Source organism: Ambystoma mexicanum, chromosome 1p, assembly GCF_040938575.1.
Source record: "Ambystoma mexicanum isolate Mex_15411 chromosome 1p, UKY_AmexF1_1, whole genome shotgun sequence".
In the NCBI taxonomy this organism is placed as follows: Eukaryota; Metazoa; Chordata; class Amphibia; order Caudata; family Ambystomatidae; genus Ambystoma; species Ambystoma mexicanum.
Genome location: NC_090921.1, coordinates 1,142,368,918 through 1,142,381,983, shown reverse-complemented (window position 1 = coordinate 1,142,381,983; position 13,066 = coordinate 1,142,368,918). Strand labels below are relative to the sequence as shown.

Below are 13,066 nucleotides of genomic sequence, written 5' to 3'. Positions count from 1 at the left end.
CCTGTAATATGCCAGTAATTCCGACCTATCAGGTGGCAGGAACGATAATAACGTTTGGCAGTATCCTGCCGGAATTACTGGCAGGATAGCAGCAAGCTTTTAATGACCCCGTTGACTATTTTGCTGTGTTTTCCTTATCTGATGTCTCAGTAATCGTTCACGCTCATCAATATTTACATCATAAACTTTAGTCTCGGATTAAGTGTACACCCACTTGTACCTGTAGTATCGAAATGTTGTGCTGCTTAAGACCATTTATCAATGATTTTGTTAGTGCTATTTTCATTTAATCTGGACAAGTCTCCAATGTGATCATGCAAATAGGCAGTCATGGTCTTAATATTCGATTCACCCCAAATCATTCTATTGCCCTGCGCATTAACCGCATATGCTCCTTTCAGGTATTCATGTCGACCTTTTCCAACAATCCACCCAATTGTCAAGCAAAGTTGGGGTTGATCACTTAAATTATTAGGGCAGATAGTGAAATTACGGATCTGATTCAATAATTTTCCTTCACAGAAAATATGATCTATAATACTTTTGGCTTCTCTTAACTCCTCACGGTCCCAGAGTGACCGACTGCTCCTTGGTCCAATACCATTGCTAAGCCAACCCTAGAGTCTGAAGCTGACCTAAAGTTCAGGTCATCTGTCCTGGCTGCTCACATTACTCCATCTTTGCACCTTACTTGGCGCCAACTCATAAATCAAACTCAAGACATACTACCGTGTGTAGCCAGAGAGAGGGTCTGCTGTTAAAGCCACATTGCCATGTCTGGCCTGATAGTTCATTCTTTCAGGGCAGGAACTCGGGGCTTCTGGGGGCAGCCTACCCATTACCAAGCTCACGTAAGGGAAGTTGGGACATCTAAACTCCTCCGAGCCCTAAAGCGAGAAACTCCTTGACTTTACACAATAGGGTCTATATAGGGCAGCACCCCGAGGCAAGCAGTCACCAGTGTTTATCCCAGAGCTATGCAGGACATTTCAGGTCCCAATGGGCACAAATGCTGGCCTTAAATCTACACACAGCCCACACTCCCTGGAACTCACGCTCATAGACGGAGTCTGCTAGCCATCCTCACACAGACAAAGTGAAGTCCAGCACTGGCCGACAGGAAACTGAAGAGACGCAAATGGCTCTGGCGTGTTGGATGTTAAATGCCACAGTGCATATTGCTGGTGGGATGCCAGCTCCACACATAACCCAAATAATGTATGCAGCTACTGGCAAACCAATCTGCCGGATGGCCACACTGCATTGCAGCAAAAAGAAAGTGCAGGCGTGAGAGTGGTTCTTCGTAGGCAGATGAGAGACACTCTCACCAAAGTTGAAAATGCAACCATAACTTAACAACCTACTTTGCGATACAGGTGGGTAAAGGCTGATTTAGTGCCACTGAAAATTGCGGTCAGCTTTGTGCACATTGTCATGTCAAGTAAGCCTAACATGTGCCTCACACTGTCCCAGCCCTTGGTCATTTGTAGCAACTGACTTGGTGAAGTTAAACTCTAACTTTGAGATCAAAAGTCTTAAACTATTTTTTTGCTGTTCTCCCTTTCAGAATACATTGATGCCACCAGAGCCTTTATGATTCTTACCGTGGTGACCAGTTTCTTAGCCATTTTCTCGGCCTGCGCCTCCTTCGCCAGCCATTTGTCAGCCAAACGCTATGGATCCATGGGGGCGAGTATCTCGACGATTTGTTCAGGTGGGATTATGGCCTATCTGAAAAGCTGATACCTTCCGGTTTCTATCCTACCCCCCAATGTGGGAAATGTTTTACCGTTTCTTCTTGGTCCCCTAAAAAGTGTTGATTTGTTTAACTGGCTGGTGAGCGCATGTCTGCTTTATTCCTTTGTCCAAAGTGCCTCGAAGTTGGGAAGCCCACACCGAATGCTACAGAATGAGTGGATCGCTCATCTGATAACTCATGATGATGGATAAGTGGCAAGGTTCTTGTCTGTGGTAACTTGATGAACAAGGCTGAGTGCTCAGTTTCCCTGTGAATGGAGGTTGACTGGTATGTATGGAAATCACAAGGTTTTGTGGAAACTCATTTCCGGTGAAAGGCCACTCAGCCCTTTGTCGGGAAGGCTTCTTACAAGTAGCAGCTTGCACTAGCCCTGCCAATTTCCCCTCTGGTTATTTTCCCATCTGGTTATTGCTTTTCGAACTATAGAACAGTTTGGCACATCCATCTGTAAAAGATATTCTTGATGAAATGTGACAGTGGGGGGTCCTGACACTGTCAAGCGTGGTCCACTACTCCCGAATTGTGTCATATTTCGTGTCACAATGCTCCAAGTAGTCTCTGCCAAATGTAGCCTTGCTGGTTGTTAAACTTAGATACACAACACTCTTCCTTTGAGCACCACGTGGTAAAAATGCATTAATATCCATGAAACATTTTGTGTTGCAGTCTCATAACCAAACTTTGCAAGTCAGCCTCCTCATCTAAGGCGGATATGAGTACGATCCGACTAATAGGACGGCCATTTTAGAATGGGCATATGTCACTGATTTATTAGTTGCACCACCAATGAGCTATGAAGTATGGAGAGAGAAGGATGGTATTTAGAGAAGGAGTATATCCTAATACTTTCGCACTGTTCCCACCCTCATGCCTTGCAGGCATTGGCAGGACATGAACAGCATCTGCCCTTGCTTCTGGTCAGTCCTCCTTAGCAAGCCTTTTAAGACGTCTGTTTGGCAGGGGTGTATTTTCTCTTATCTCACACCTTTGTCACATTAAATTGCTTTGTTGAATGCTAATGGGCTACAGAAGTGAGACCAAGGCAAAGTACAAAAAAAAAGTTACGTTGGTGGGTCACCTAACAACTCTGAGAATATAAATATCATATATCCTATTCTTTATTTCGGCAGAAAACGACCATAAAAGAAAGCAGTTCATACATTCATACAACATTAAACTATAGTAAAAAAATCAATCTCAATTAAATTAAAAAAGGTGCCAAGTGTGCCAATTCTTATGTCCAATGCCCAATAAAAAATAAAGTGTGTGACATCAGTCCAGCTTAATTTAAAAGGATCCTTCTTCTCTTAAAAGCAAGATTAATAAAGGTGGAAACCGCCACAAAAACTGCGTATGCGTACGGCGCAGATTGTCCTTACGTGCAAATGACCCCACAAAGGTCTGGGCCATTTGGCCCTCTCAGAGTTATAGGTAGGGCAGTTAAAAAATAAAGGGCAGTTCATCTTCTATCATGAAGGGACAGAAAGGGCATGAAGGTGATACATTCCTGTCCCATTTGGCTGTGCAGTGGGCAAGCGGTAGAATGTCTCGGTGAAACTTGAAGAAAATACTTTTAGCCTTAGGCCTTAGTATCAACTGAATGTTCATTGTTTATTAGCTGAATATTTAGATATAGGCCAATGTCTCAAAATCCAACTGCCACTAATGTATTTAGTAGGAGCTGACATTGAGCCATGTGACGCATCCCTGCTTTGATCTCTCATGTTTTTCACCTGAAGGCGTCCTCATGCATTTAAGTTGGCTATTTCCAAGTGGTTTCTAATCAATCCAGTTACTCACATGTGGGTTTTTAAACATCTCCTGAATTGCTATCATGAAAGTCACAAGGGTGATTTTATGTTTCACTGTTCTTTCTGCTGTACATTCATTTCTTGAACCCTGCATGCCACAACTGGATCCAGTAGCAATAATTTCTTAGATGGCAGTTTCACTAGCATAAGGGTCTCGCAGTCTTACAGTGGACACGAAAACACTTGAGAAATCCAACCCCATGCCATCAACAGACTCTGCCGACTCATATTTTCCCGGTGTCATGGCAAAAAATCCATTTGACCATTTACAAATGGTTTCTACTGGATCCAGATGCTGACTTGTTTTTCAGCATCTATTTTACCATTATGATCAAAGTTGCAGTGGTGTATTTGTATCTCCCTTTGAATTGCACCACCTTCCCTGTTCCTGCCCCTACATCTGAGAACAGTGACATGCACGCTCACTGTTTCCCTCACTCGCTCTTTGTTCCTTCCTTTCCTCACTCCTCATTTACCCTCTTTCAATCTGTTCATCTCTTTTCCCTTCTTCTTGCAAGCTCTCTTTCCGCTGCCTTCACCAAAACCCAAAACTATGTGCTTTCCCAGTGCTTATTAGTGTTGTTTGGGAGGCAGTAGTAACTCTCAACATACGGCATAGGCTTGCCAGTGATATTTTGCCTAATGCCAACATGGCTTCTAGTCGGCATGTGCCTCCAAAGACACTCATTTCGATTAAATGAGTAATTTGTCAGTGGGGAGCCATTATGTGTTGACATACAAGTAGGCGCCTCCCCGCCACCAAATTGTCATTTGCAAGGCAGATTGCAAAAGCGCAGGACAGAAGGCGGTGTTCTGTTCGTATGCCGCCTTTTGCCCTGGACTTTTGCACTATGCCTTCCATAGTGAGTAAACGCTGCCTGGCAAACTTGCATGTCATTCAGGGTTCACTTTCAATTGTGAGAGTATCTTGCTATGCTCGCATGGAAAGTGGCACTCACAATTACAACTAAACGCTGCCCAACATGCGAGCATTGGCAAGCAATGGTCACAATTACAAAAAACGCTGTCCAACAAGTGAGCATGTCAGGTAGCATTTAATTTTAACTGTGCACACTGCCTGCCATGCCTAGAGACCCAAGCTACTCCTCACTGTTGATGCCCAAAGAGGCCGAAACATGTCTGGGGATGCTTGTGGTCCTGTGCAGAAGGTATGTGACCTAGCAGTTCAGGCTGTACTGCCCCTGATTTGCATTTGGTCTGTCCCCTTTTGTAATGGCAGGCAAAACACGATTGTGTGGAGGGTTGGCACGCCAATGCCAGGGGTTAAGATTAATTCGAAACCTGCGAACCTTCACCTCTTTTGTTATGCGAGCATGGCAGGCAGCGTTTACAATGGATCCCACTGGGGTCTGGCTGCTTTATGCAAAGCAGGCGGACCCCATAGGAATCTCCAGCATTTGTGCCAGCATGAGCATTTGTATGGTGGAGAGGAAGTAAGGTGGTAGATACACAAGTTGCGTTCTGCTCATTTTCTCCGCCATACAAATGATTGCAAATGTGGTGTAACGTGAATGGAAGGCGTTTGCAGCCTTTCTCGAGGCTCTTACGCCTTCCATTCACGTCACACCACTGAAGAACATGAGCCCCTCAGTCTGAAACTTGGTAGGCACAGTGTAACAAATTTCAGAAAGCGCCACCATATGATAAAGAAAATGACTGGTTGCTTAGCACAAGACAGGCTTGCGATACACAGCTCAGGGCCACCACAGCAACTGGAAATGCCTTACTAACGTTTCCATAATGTAGTCCATCTCGAAAAGCATTTGCTGACAACATTATTTGCACAATTTTGCACAGTCTTCGAGGTGCTGATGGATGATCTGTTGGACTATCTCTGTACTTCCTCATTGGGCTCTGCACCCCTAGTGTATTCGAGGGGCTGTTAGGATGGGGCTGTTAGGATGCAGAGAAAGAGCGCTGTCTTTCTCAGGGATCTCTGTTGGTCCTGTAAGTGATGTAACCCTGTCGCTTTCCATCTGCTTTCAGCTGTGTTCCTGACCATTGCCATGGCTGTTTACACCGCGAAGACTGCAGAAATCCAGCATGTAGATACGCTGTATGGCTGGTCTTTCTTTCTGGGCTGGGTAGCTTTTCCATCCTTCTGCATCGCAGGTGGGTATTCTGAATCGTGTAATATGCCTATAGTAAACTCTTTGATTCTGTTGCAAGTTTTTGCTATTTATTTTTTCTCCTTTCTGCATTATGAAGGCCTCTGTGCTGGGTCTTCCATTAATCCCTGCACCATAACACATACCCTCCTCTGAATGAAGTACTTGAACCGCACTCAAAGGCAATTCGGGGCACAAGCTTCTCTGTTGGAGGACAGCGCAGACATGAGAATTAAAGAAAGACTTGTTCACAGTTCTGCAGGACATGCACTCGAAAAAGCACATGTATTAACACATTTCAGTTGCGGAATCACCTCAATCGGGCTCATTTTCTTTGAGTCGTACTGTTAATTAAAAGCATTAAAGTCCTGCATGAGACGTTTATGCATCCAATGAAATGTACGGCTCGTTTTCAACCATTTGCAGGGCATAGAGGAGGGGTGGATCTTAAGTTACAATCCTGCCTCCTCCGCTCCGTCATGCAAACACTGAAGAATCCGCCTGCTTTTTACACCAGCAAAAAACCAAGCTGACAGCATAGGAATCCATTGTAAACGCTGCTTCACATGCGTAAATGGCAGGCAGCATTTACTTATTTTGCACGGCTGAAGGCCAAAGGGTGATGAACTAGCGAGTATGCCACCATTTTACATTACACTTTTGCAGTCCGCCCCTTGGCCATGTAAAAGTGGAAAATTACAAAGAGGAGACCTACCTACGCAAACGGATAAATGTAACAGGTCCCCTCCACAGATTGTATGCAGAACTCGAATATGAGCTTCAAAGTACTTTACCGGAATACATTTCTTCTTTTTTATCTGCTATTACATTCTTTACCATTTGCCCTGTTTAGAGGATACCTAAGGGGCAATGGATGATTGAACCCGGGAGGATAGCTCAGCAGCAACGTGCTCTGAAGCAACACAGGTTCAATCCCCAGGTCCGTGCTTAGAAACCTCTGGGTATTAAGCGTGTTGGAAATACGCAACTAAGACATACTCCTGTAACAGCGCCTCGATGCCCCCGGGCTGTGTGAGCGCTTTAAACAGAATGCTAAGAAACAAAAAAATTAAATAAATAAACCCTAAGAATTAAATCTTAGAGATGATATTGAACTTTGTTCAGTTGACACGTTTTTAACAGTTGTTTATGAATCTGTTTTTCATGGAGACATCTGTGCTTTTTCTTGTTTTTCTTGTAATATGTACTTTGCACAAAGAATTTGTAGTATGACAGATGTTTTTAATTGTCTTGTGACATACTTCATGAAGAAATATATTTTTATATATGATTATAAATAAAATATAATTTTGGGAATTTCAAGATCAACAGGACCAATTGTTTGTATTTTGGTTACTTTAGTCCTCATTGTCTGTTTTGTAAGGACAGCTGCTGTATATGTGTTACATTTTTTACAGCATAGCCAATGGTTTTGAAACAAATGGATTTTATCTTTGCTTTCATCCAATAGTGTTAACTTTATGCCTTTTCAGGCATAGACCTTTGTGAGGAGTCAGAAAAGAAAGCTGGACACAAAGTTGTCAAGTTTTTAGTTAAAGACACTTATTAAATACAAATGGGCTGGGAAAATGCCTCTCTCTCCCTATTCTAAAAAGGAACTTCCCTACCTAGAAACCAAAAATTAAGGATCTGTCTGTGTCAGGATGTCAGTAACTGAACAGCCGCCCTTGTGTCCAAAACGCCCTATCCTGACCCTCACACTATAAACAAAACAACAAAGGGGTACAAGGAAATGTCTTTAACTTGAAGTTGGCAAAAGTTTTCAAAACAAAAAATGTATAAGAATACCTCCAAGGAAAATGTTCTCTGAGGTAAATACCCTTGTATCCAGAGGGTGTTTCTCTTCCCCAGGATTCTTAAATAGCATGGCAAAAGTGTCTCTTCACTGGACTCACAAAGTTCTTTTTTAAGCAATACGTTCTGTAACAGTCTTTCTGTAGAATCTCTTATAACTTTTCAGATCTCCTATAACCAACCGAGGGTCAGGATCACGTAGCAGCTGCCATTCCCTGGCACATGGGAGGAGGTCACCACCGGGGAATCTGTGATGACTCCATTGGATGCATCACTCCTTCCTCAGGTGAACAGTAACTAATACCACATAAAGGAATAGCAGATATACAGCCAAAGATTCACAAACATATTCAGCTACAAAATAAGTCTTGGTAAATCTTCCAAAAATGCACACACGAATCCCCACTGGCTCGATCGCTGAATTCAAATGAATTTATGGAAGGACACTGAACAATTGGACATCTGAATTTCTGTTGTGAGTTTGGATGAGGTCGGGAACCCCATATGTGGATTGTGTGAAGTAACTTCTGATTCAACCATGGTTTTGGGCAAGTTCTTCATTTTGAAGCCTATATAAAGACCAGCAACTTGCGGTTGTCAGCCCCCTTGGGCTGCCCAACCCCTGTATCCTGACTCTCCTACTCCTTCTCCTCACCTGAGAGACTGGATCCGCAGCTGGATGGTATCTGGGGTCTGTGAGCTCTGTAGTCCGCCTTCTTCTTTTTTTTATGAAGTACTTGTCAAACCTGAGAAAAAGCCACAGTGAGATCTGACAGAGCAGGACCCCCTTTGGACCCTCTTCCCGGGAAAGACTGAGTGGGAAAAAAGCCTGATGTAGGCACAAAAAAACCCCGACAAAGGTAATGTAGCTGCGGAATGACTCCTCCTCGAGGACCGATGGAAGATGGGCTCTGGTGGTTATGAAGGAGAGTATGTTCAATGTTATGAATGGCAGGTGAGAAAGTAAACAGGGCTGCACTGGAAAACAACTATGAAAGAGCAGCAGCAGCAGAGCAAAGAACCCAGAGGAGCGGGTTGCAAGGAGCGGAAAGAAGAAGGACGGAGATAGGACAGACCAGCAGTTCCACAGAGCGGAATCGCGAACAAGGCAAAATGAACGGAGCGAGATCCCAAAGCTGCGAGAACGGCAGCGCCTGGCCAAGAGAGGGAGAGGGAAACCAGCGGAGGGGTGGGACAGAGAGAGAAGGAGAGAGAGGCCAAGCGCAGCACAGAAACAATGGAAAACTAGCATTAAGCACCAAAAGCAATGGCAAGCGAACTGACTGTGGAGGTTGCAATGCATCGGAGTCAGGAGGGGGCGTGGCTTATGAGCCGTAGCATCGGAAGCGGCAGAAGACTAGACTGCTGCCTCCGGCAAACTGCCACGTGGTGGAGCGTTCAATGGCTGCCTAGCCTGAACCTAGGCCACAGGCACCACGGAGCGAGGCGCATGACAGTATGCTCCCTCTTCAGGTAGCAACCCCCGGCTTACCCGGATGTCCTCTATGGAACCTTTCGGATAAGAACCGGAGCTGATATTGGATAGTTTGATTAATTGTTTTCTGTTGTTCTTCTTTTAGAATTGGTTTTATAAATTGTATCATTAATTGTATCATTAATTGGGAGGGCGTGGCTTACCGGCCATGGATTAGGACGTGTCAGCGAGAGCTACTCCGATGATCCGACGCTGATCCTTATGGAAACGCACTTAAACCTATCAAATTACTACAAAAATAGAAACCCGTGCGTGGGAACGTATGCACTACCAGGCCCATGGAAACTGAAGCCCGCTGTGCAAGCATCAGAGAGATAAATGATTTTGAAGTACCCAGCTGCAATGATACATTGTATCTAAGATGGCGGCGAACAAAGGATGAGCGGCCGTAGCTGTGAGAGCGGCCATACGGACTCAAGTGCGAAGCAAACAACGAGTCCCTGTCCCCGAGAAGACGTGCTGATCCCTGCCCCCCTAACGATCCGCGGTGAAGATACTGAAGACGTGGTGCGTGAGGGGCAAAACACGAGTAAAGGCAGTGGGAGAAAATAGCCGCGTGTGAAGCTGGGGAAACGGAGTTCGGAAGCAAGGCAGCCCCCCCCCGGCCACACCAGACGATTGAGCGAGCGGCTTCCGCTGCCTGCGGGACACAAAACAATAGCAGCGCAGGGCTGCGGATATGAAAAGCCACGCTGGTCGAGCGAGTGGGTGGCTCCCGCTGCCTGCAGGGAAGATACTGTTGCAGTGCGGGGCTGCACACGACAACCAAAGGAGAGGCAGAGGACCCTGCCTGCAGACGGTTGCTGGGCACAGAGCCGGATTGAGGGCCCTGCGTGTGCGCGCCGGCGCCCCAGCATATGGATAGACACGGCCCTGCAGCAAGCATCGAAAAGCTGGTCACTGCAGCGGTGGATCAGCGCGGCCAACTGAGCACTGCACCTGTGCTGTGGGCCATCATAACGCCAGCAAATATACAATACACGCATTCCCGCAAGGCGCCCCAGTCATACATGTCCAAAGTAGGTGTGCACCGGTTGGGGCTGATAAACTTTTGAGCCAAGCACTGGTCAGGTGGGAGCGGCTAGAAGGCGGTGCAGCCTTGAACTATCACTGTGCACTCACTAAGCACATAGCTGCATCTGCCTGAGGAACACTCTACCCAAACTACAGTCTTGGAGCAATCTGAGGCCAGGCATGCTGTGCTTGGAGCTGAAAATGTGAGCCGGGCACAGCATAGTTTCAAAACAACGACAAGGCTCAGGAACACCGCCGAACAGTCTACGGTCTTGGCGAATAACTAATGACTGGCGAGCTGAGCTAAGAGAAGAATGGGCAAGATTGGCACAAAGCAACTTAAAGTAAACGACAAAACGTAAAGAATACTGTAAAGCAGATCGGAGCCTGACAAGCATCATTGTGACGTGTATGGATGAGATTAGCACAGCGCAACTGTAGAACAATCTATAAAGCCGACTCAATACGTGGGAGGAGATAACCCACTCAAAGACAAAGTACAAGGCACATGTCCCATACGGGCGCTCCAAGGGTACCAATCCGAACCTGGGGAGACTCATTGGAGAAAAAGAAGGGACATAGAATCAGTACTGCCACACTAACCATACGCCATATCGGACACCAGTTCAACATTGCAGGTACTAGGGAGTTACCCAAAACATTGCTTAAAGGAGGAACGTGGGGGGATACAGCCCACTCCGAGATCGACCTTGTCTGCCGCCTTGCAGTCGGCCCACAGGGGACACCCGAAGACTGATTGATACTGGTGAAGCCACAGCGGCACAAGGAAGCTGCTATAAGGCAATGTGAGAGCGCAAGATGTCGGTGAAAGTCCAGAAGTAAGCAACCCACTATGGACGCCTTTGCAAAAGTACAACAAATCCCCTCGCCCCCAGTACAAAAGATGGGGGAGGCATCAGGGAATGACCCCTCTGGAGGAGAAAACCAGCAAGTGCTAGCGGCCATAACGGACTTGAGTACCAAATGGGGCACGGCGATGGCGGAGCTGTGGACGGCCCTAGAGAATAAAATAGATGGCGTGGGGATTGAAGTTACTTTGCTGCGGCAGGACGTTAGAGTGCTAGCAGAGAGAACTAGTGGCTTGGAAAGTGCAGTAAAGATCAACACGGATGTAAGCACAAACAATGCGAAGGAGGTCCATGTGCTCAAACAGCAGGTTGCCAATCTCAAAAACAGGGTGGAGGAAGCAGAAGGACGGGCGAGACAGAACAACATCCGTGTCGTCGTGAAAGGGGCCCCTAGGGGTCCCTTACGTCTATGGAAACAAGGCGAGTCACTACACACGATAGATACGCCAGACAAAGGTTGTATTTCCAAAGCTAGGGTTTATTGCAAAGCAAAAGGCTCAGTTGGCCAACTTGGTCTCACGCCCCGCGACATGTATCTCTAGACCTCGAGGGACGCAAGAAAGTGAATTACGTACATCAGTTACATATATACAAAATGCATATCAAACAATCAGCTATGACATGTTTAACACCCCCCTTTATTGGGTTTCTTTGAACTTGGTGTGATGATGGACACTTTCGACAACTATGACACCTTCAAATATCTATTCTAGTAACAATTTGCAATTTGTGAGTGCGGAGGCATCTTTCAGTTGTTGAATAGAACACAGCGCTTCTGTTCTTGGAAGCGAGCTACATACGGGGGAAGAGTTGCATTCCAGACCTTGCTATCTATGAGGTGCTATTCGTGTCCTGGGAGCCGACATGCTCTAACGGGGCTCAGCAAGGAAAGGGCCGTAAGAAGAGCATAATTCAAGCCTTTAGCTGCTTTATTCTAACATATTCTACCATATAACTGGCAGCTGTAAAATGATTAAATGCCCTGCAGCTCTGTTTCAAGGCTACATTCGGGAGGGAGCCGGGAATTCTTCCTGGCGCTGCCTACGTTGTGTTTCAATGAACTTTTGTTATCCTCGCGGCCCTGCGGCCTTGTCCTTTCACGTGCAGACAACAATGTTTTACAGTCGAGCAGTGTAAGCAGAAAATGTACTGCGAAGCAATAAGAACAGAAAGCAATGAGCAATGGTTAGAAAACAAAATGGCGATTCTTGTTACATCAAAATGGCCGTTCTTTGGCAAACTCGGAAACCTATATTCTGTCATATTGTGCATGAGACGGTTGGCCCAAGGCCATCAGAATACGTTTGCGGTCACATATGAGAGGTATCCATTTTTCTAGACTGACAGTCGGCCTGCCAGAAGGAGAAGAAAGCCAGGACCCCACAGATTACGTGGAGAATATGATCCTGCAGGAGGTGGGAGCGGACAAACTCTCACAGGGATTCACGGTGGAGCGAGCACATCGGGCCCTCATGAGGAAACCACGGCCTGGAGCTCCGCCGCGACCGATCATTGCGAAAATCCTGAATTATAAAGGCAGGGAAAAGATCCTGGAGTATTTCCGTAAGGGCAGAACGATAGAGAGAGCCTCCTCTAGGGTTACGGCATACCCCGACTATACTATGTTAGTGCAAAGGCAACAATATAGTTATGTTGCGGTTAAGAGGAGGCGGCGTGCGGCGGACATCAAGTACATGTTGTTGTACCCAGCAAAGTTGAAAGTTCTGCACAAAGGCAGAGAGCTGTTCTTCGACACCCCAGAGGATGGGGCGTCGTGGTTGGATCTACAGGGCTGCCCGGCGCAAGATGAAGAACAAGATTCCCAGGAGCACGACAAGTGAAGACATTATGTCATGTACCCTGTGAGGGTGGGAGGGTTGGGAATCCGGGTATAGCGCCTTGAAATACTTGATAGACATGGCATAGCCCTTGAACTATATGACTCTATGGGACTGGAATATAGTGTGTTAAAAAGCGAATGAGAACGGAAGTATTGGGCGTAGCAACTCTAAGCAAATAGGAGCGGCTGGACCTCACTCACCTATCCCTGAGATTTAGTAGAAAGGCAGCCAATAGGGCGGCCTCACCCTGCTGAGCCGCAAGTACGGGTTATACCAGAAAGGGCTAGATGCGGGGGTGCCTGAGATCCAGGGATGGAGCTGGGCAACAGCTGG

At 46.3% G+C, this 13,066-nt stretch overlaps 1 protein-coding gene across 1 annotated transcript in view; it reads left to right on the top strand.

Annotated features, from left to right (window-relative positions):
• LOC138449858 (protein NKG7-like) overlaps positions 1–13,066 on the top strand; it is a 149,816-nt gene that overhangs the window by 111,162 nt on the left and 25,588 nt on the right. Inside the window, exons 3-4 of the mRNA XM_069604797.1 lie at positions 1,568–1,714; positions 5,578–5,703. Of these exons, the coding sequence (XP_069460898.1) occupies positions 1,568–1,714; positions 5,578–5,703 (273 nt within the window). The remainder of the gene's footprint in view (positions 1–1,567; positions 1,715–5,577; positions 5,704–13,066) is intronic.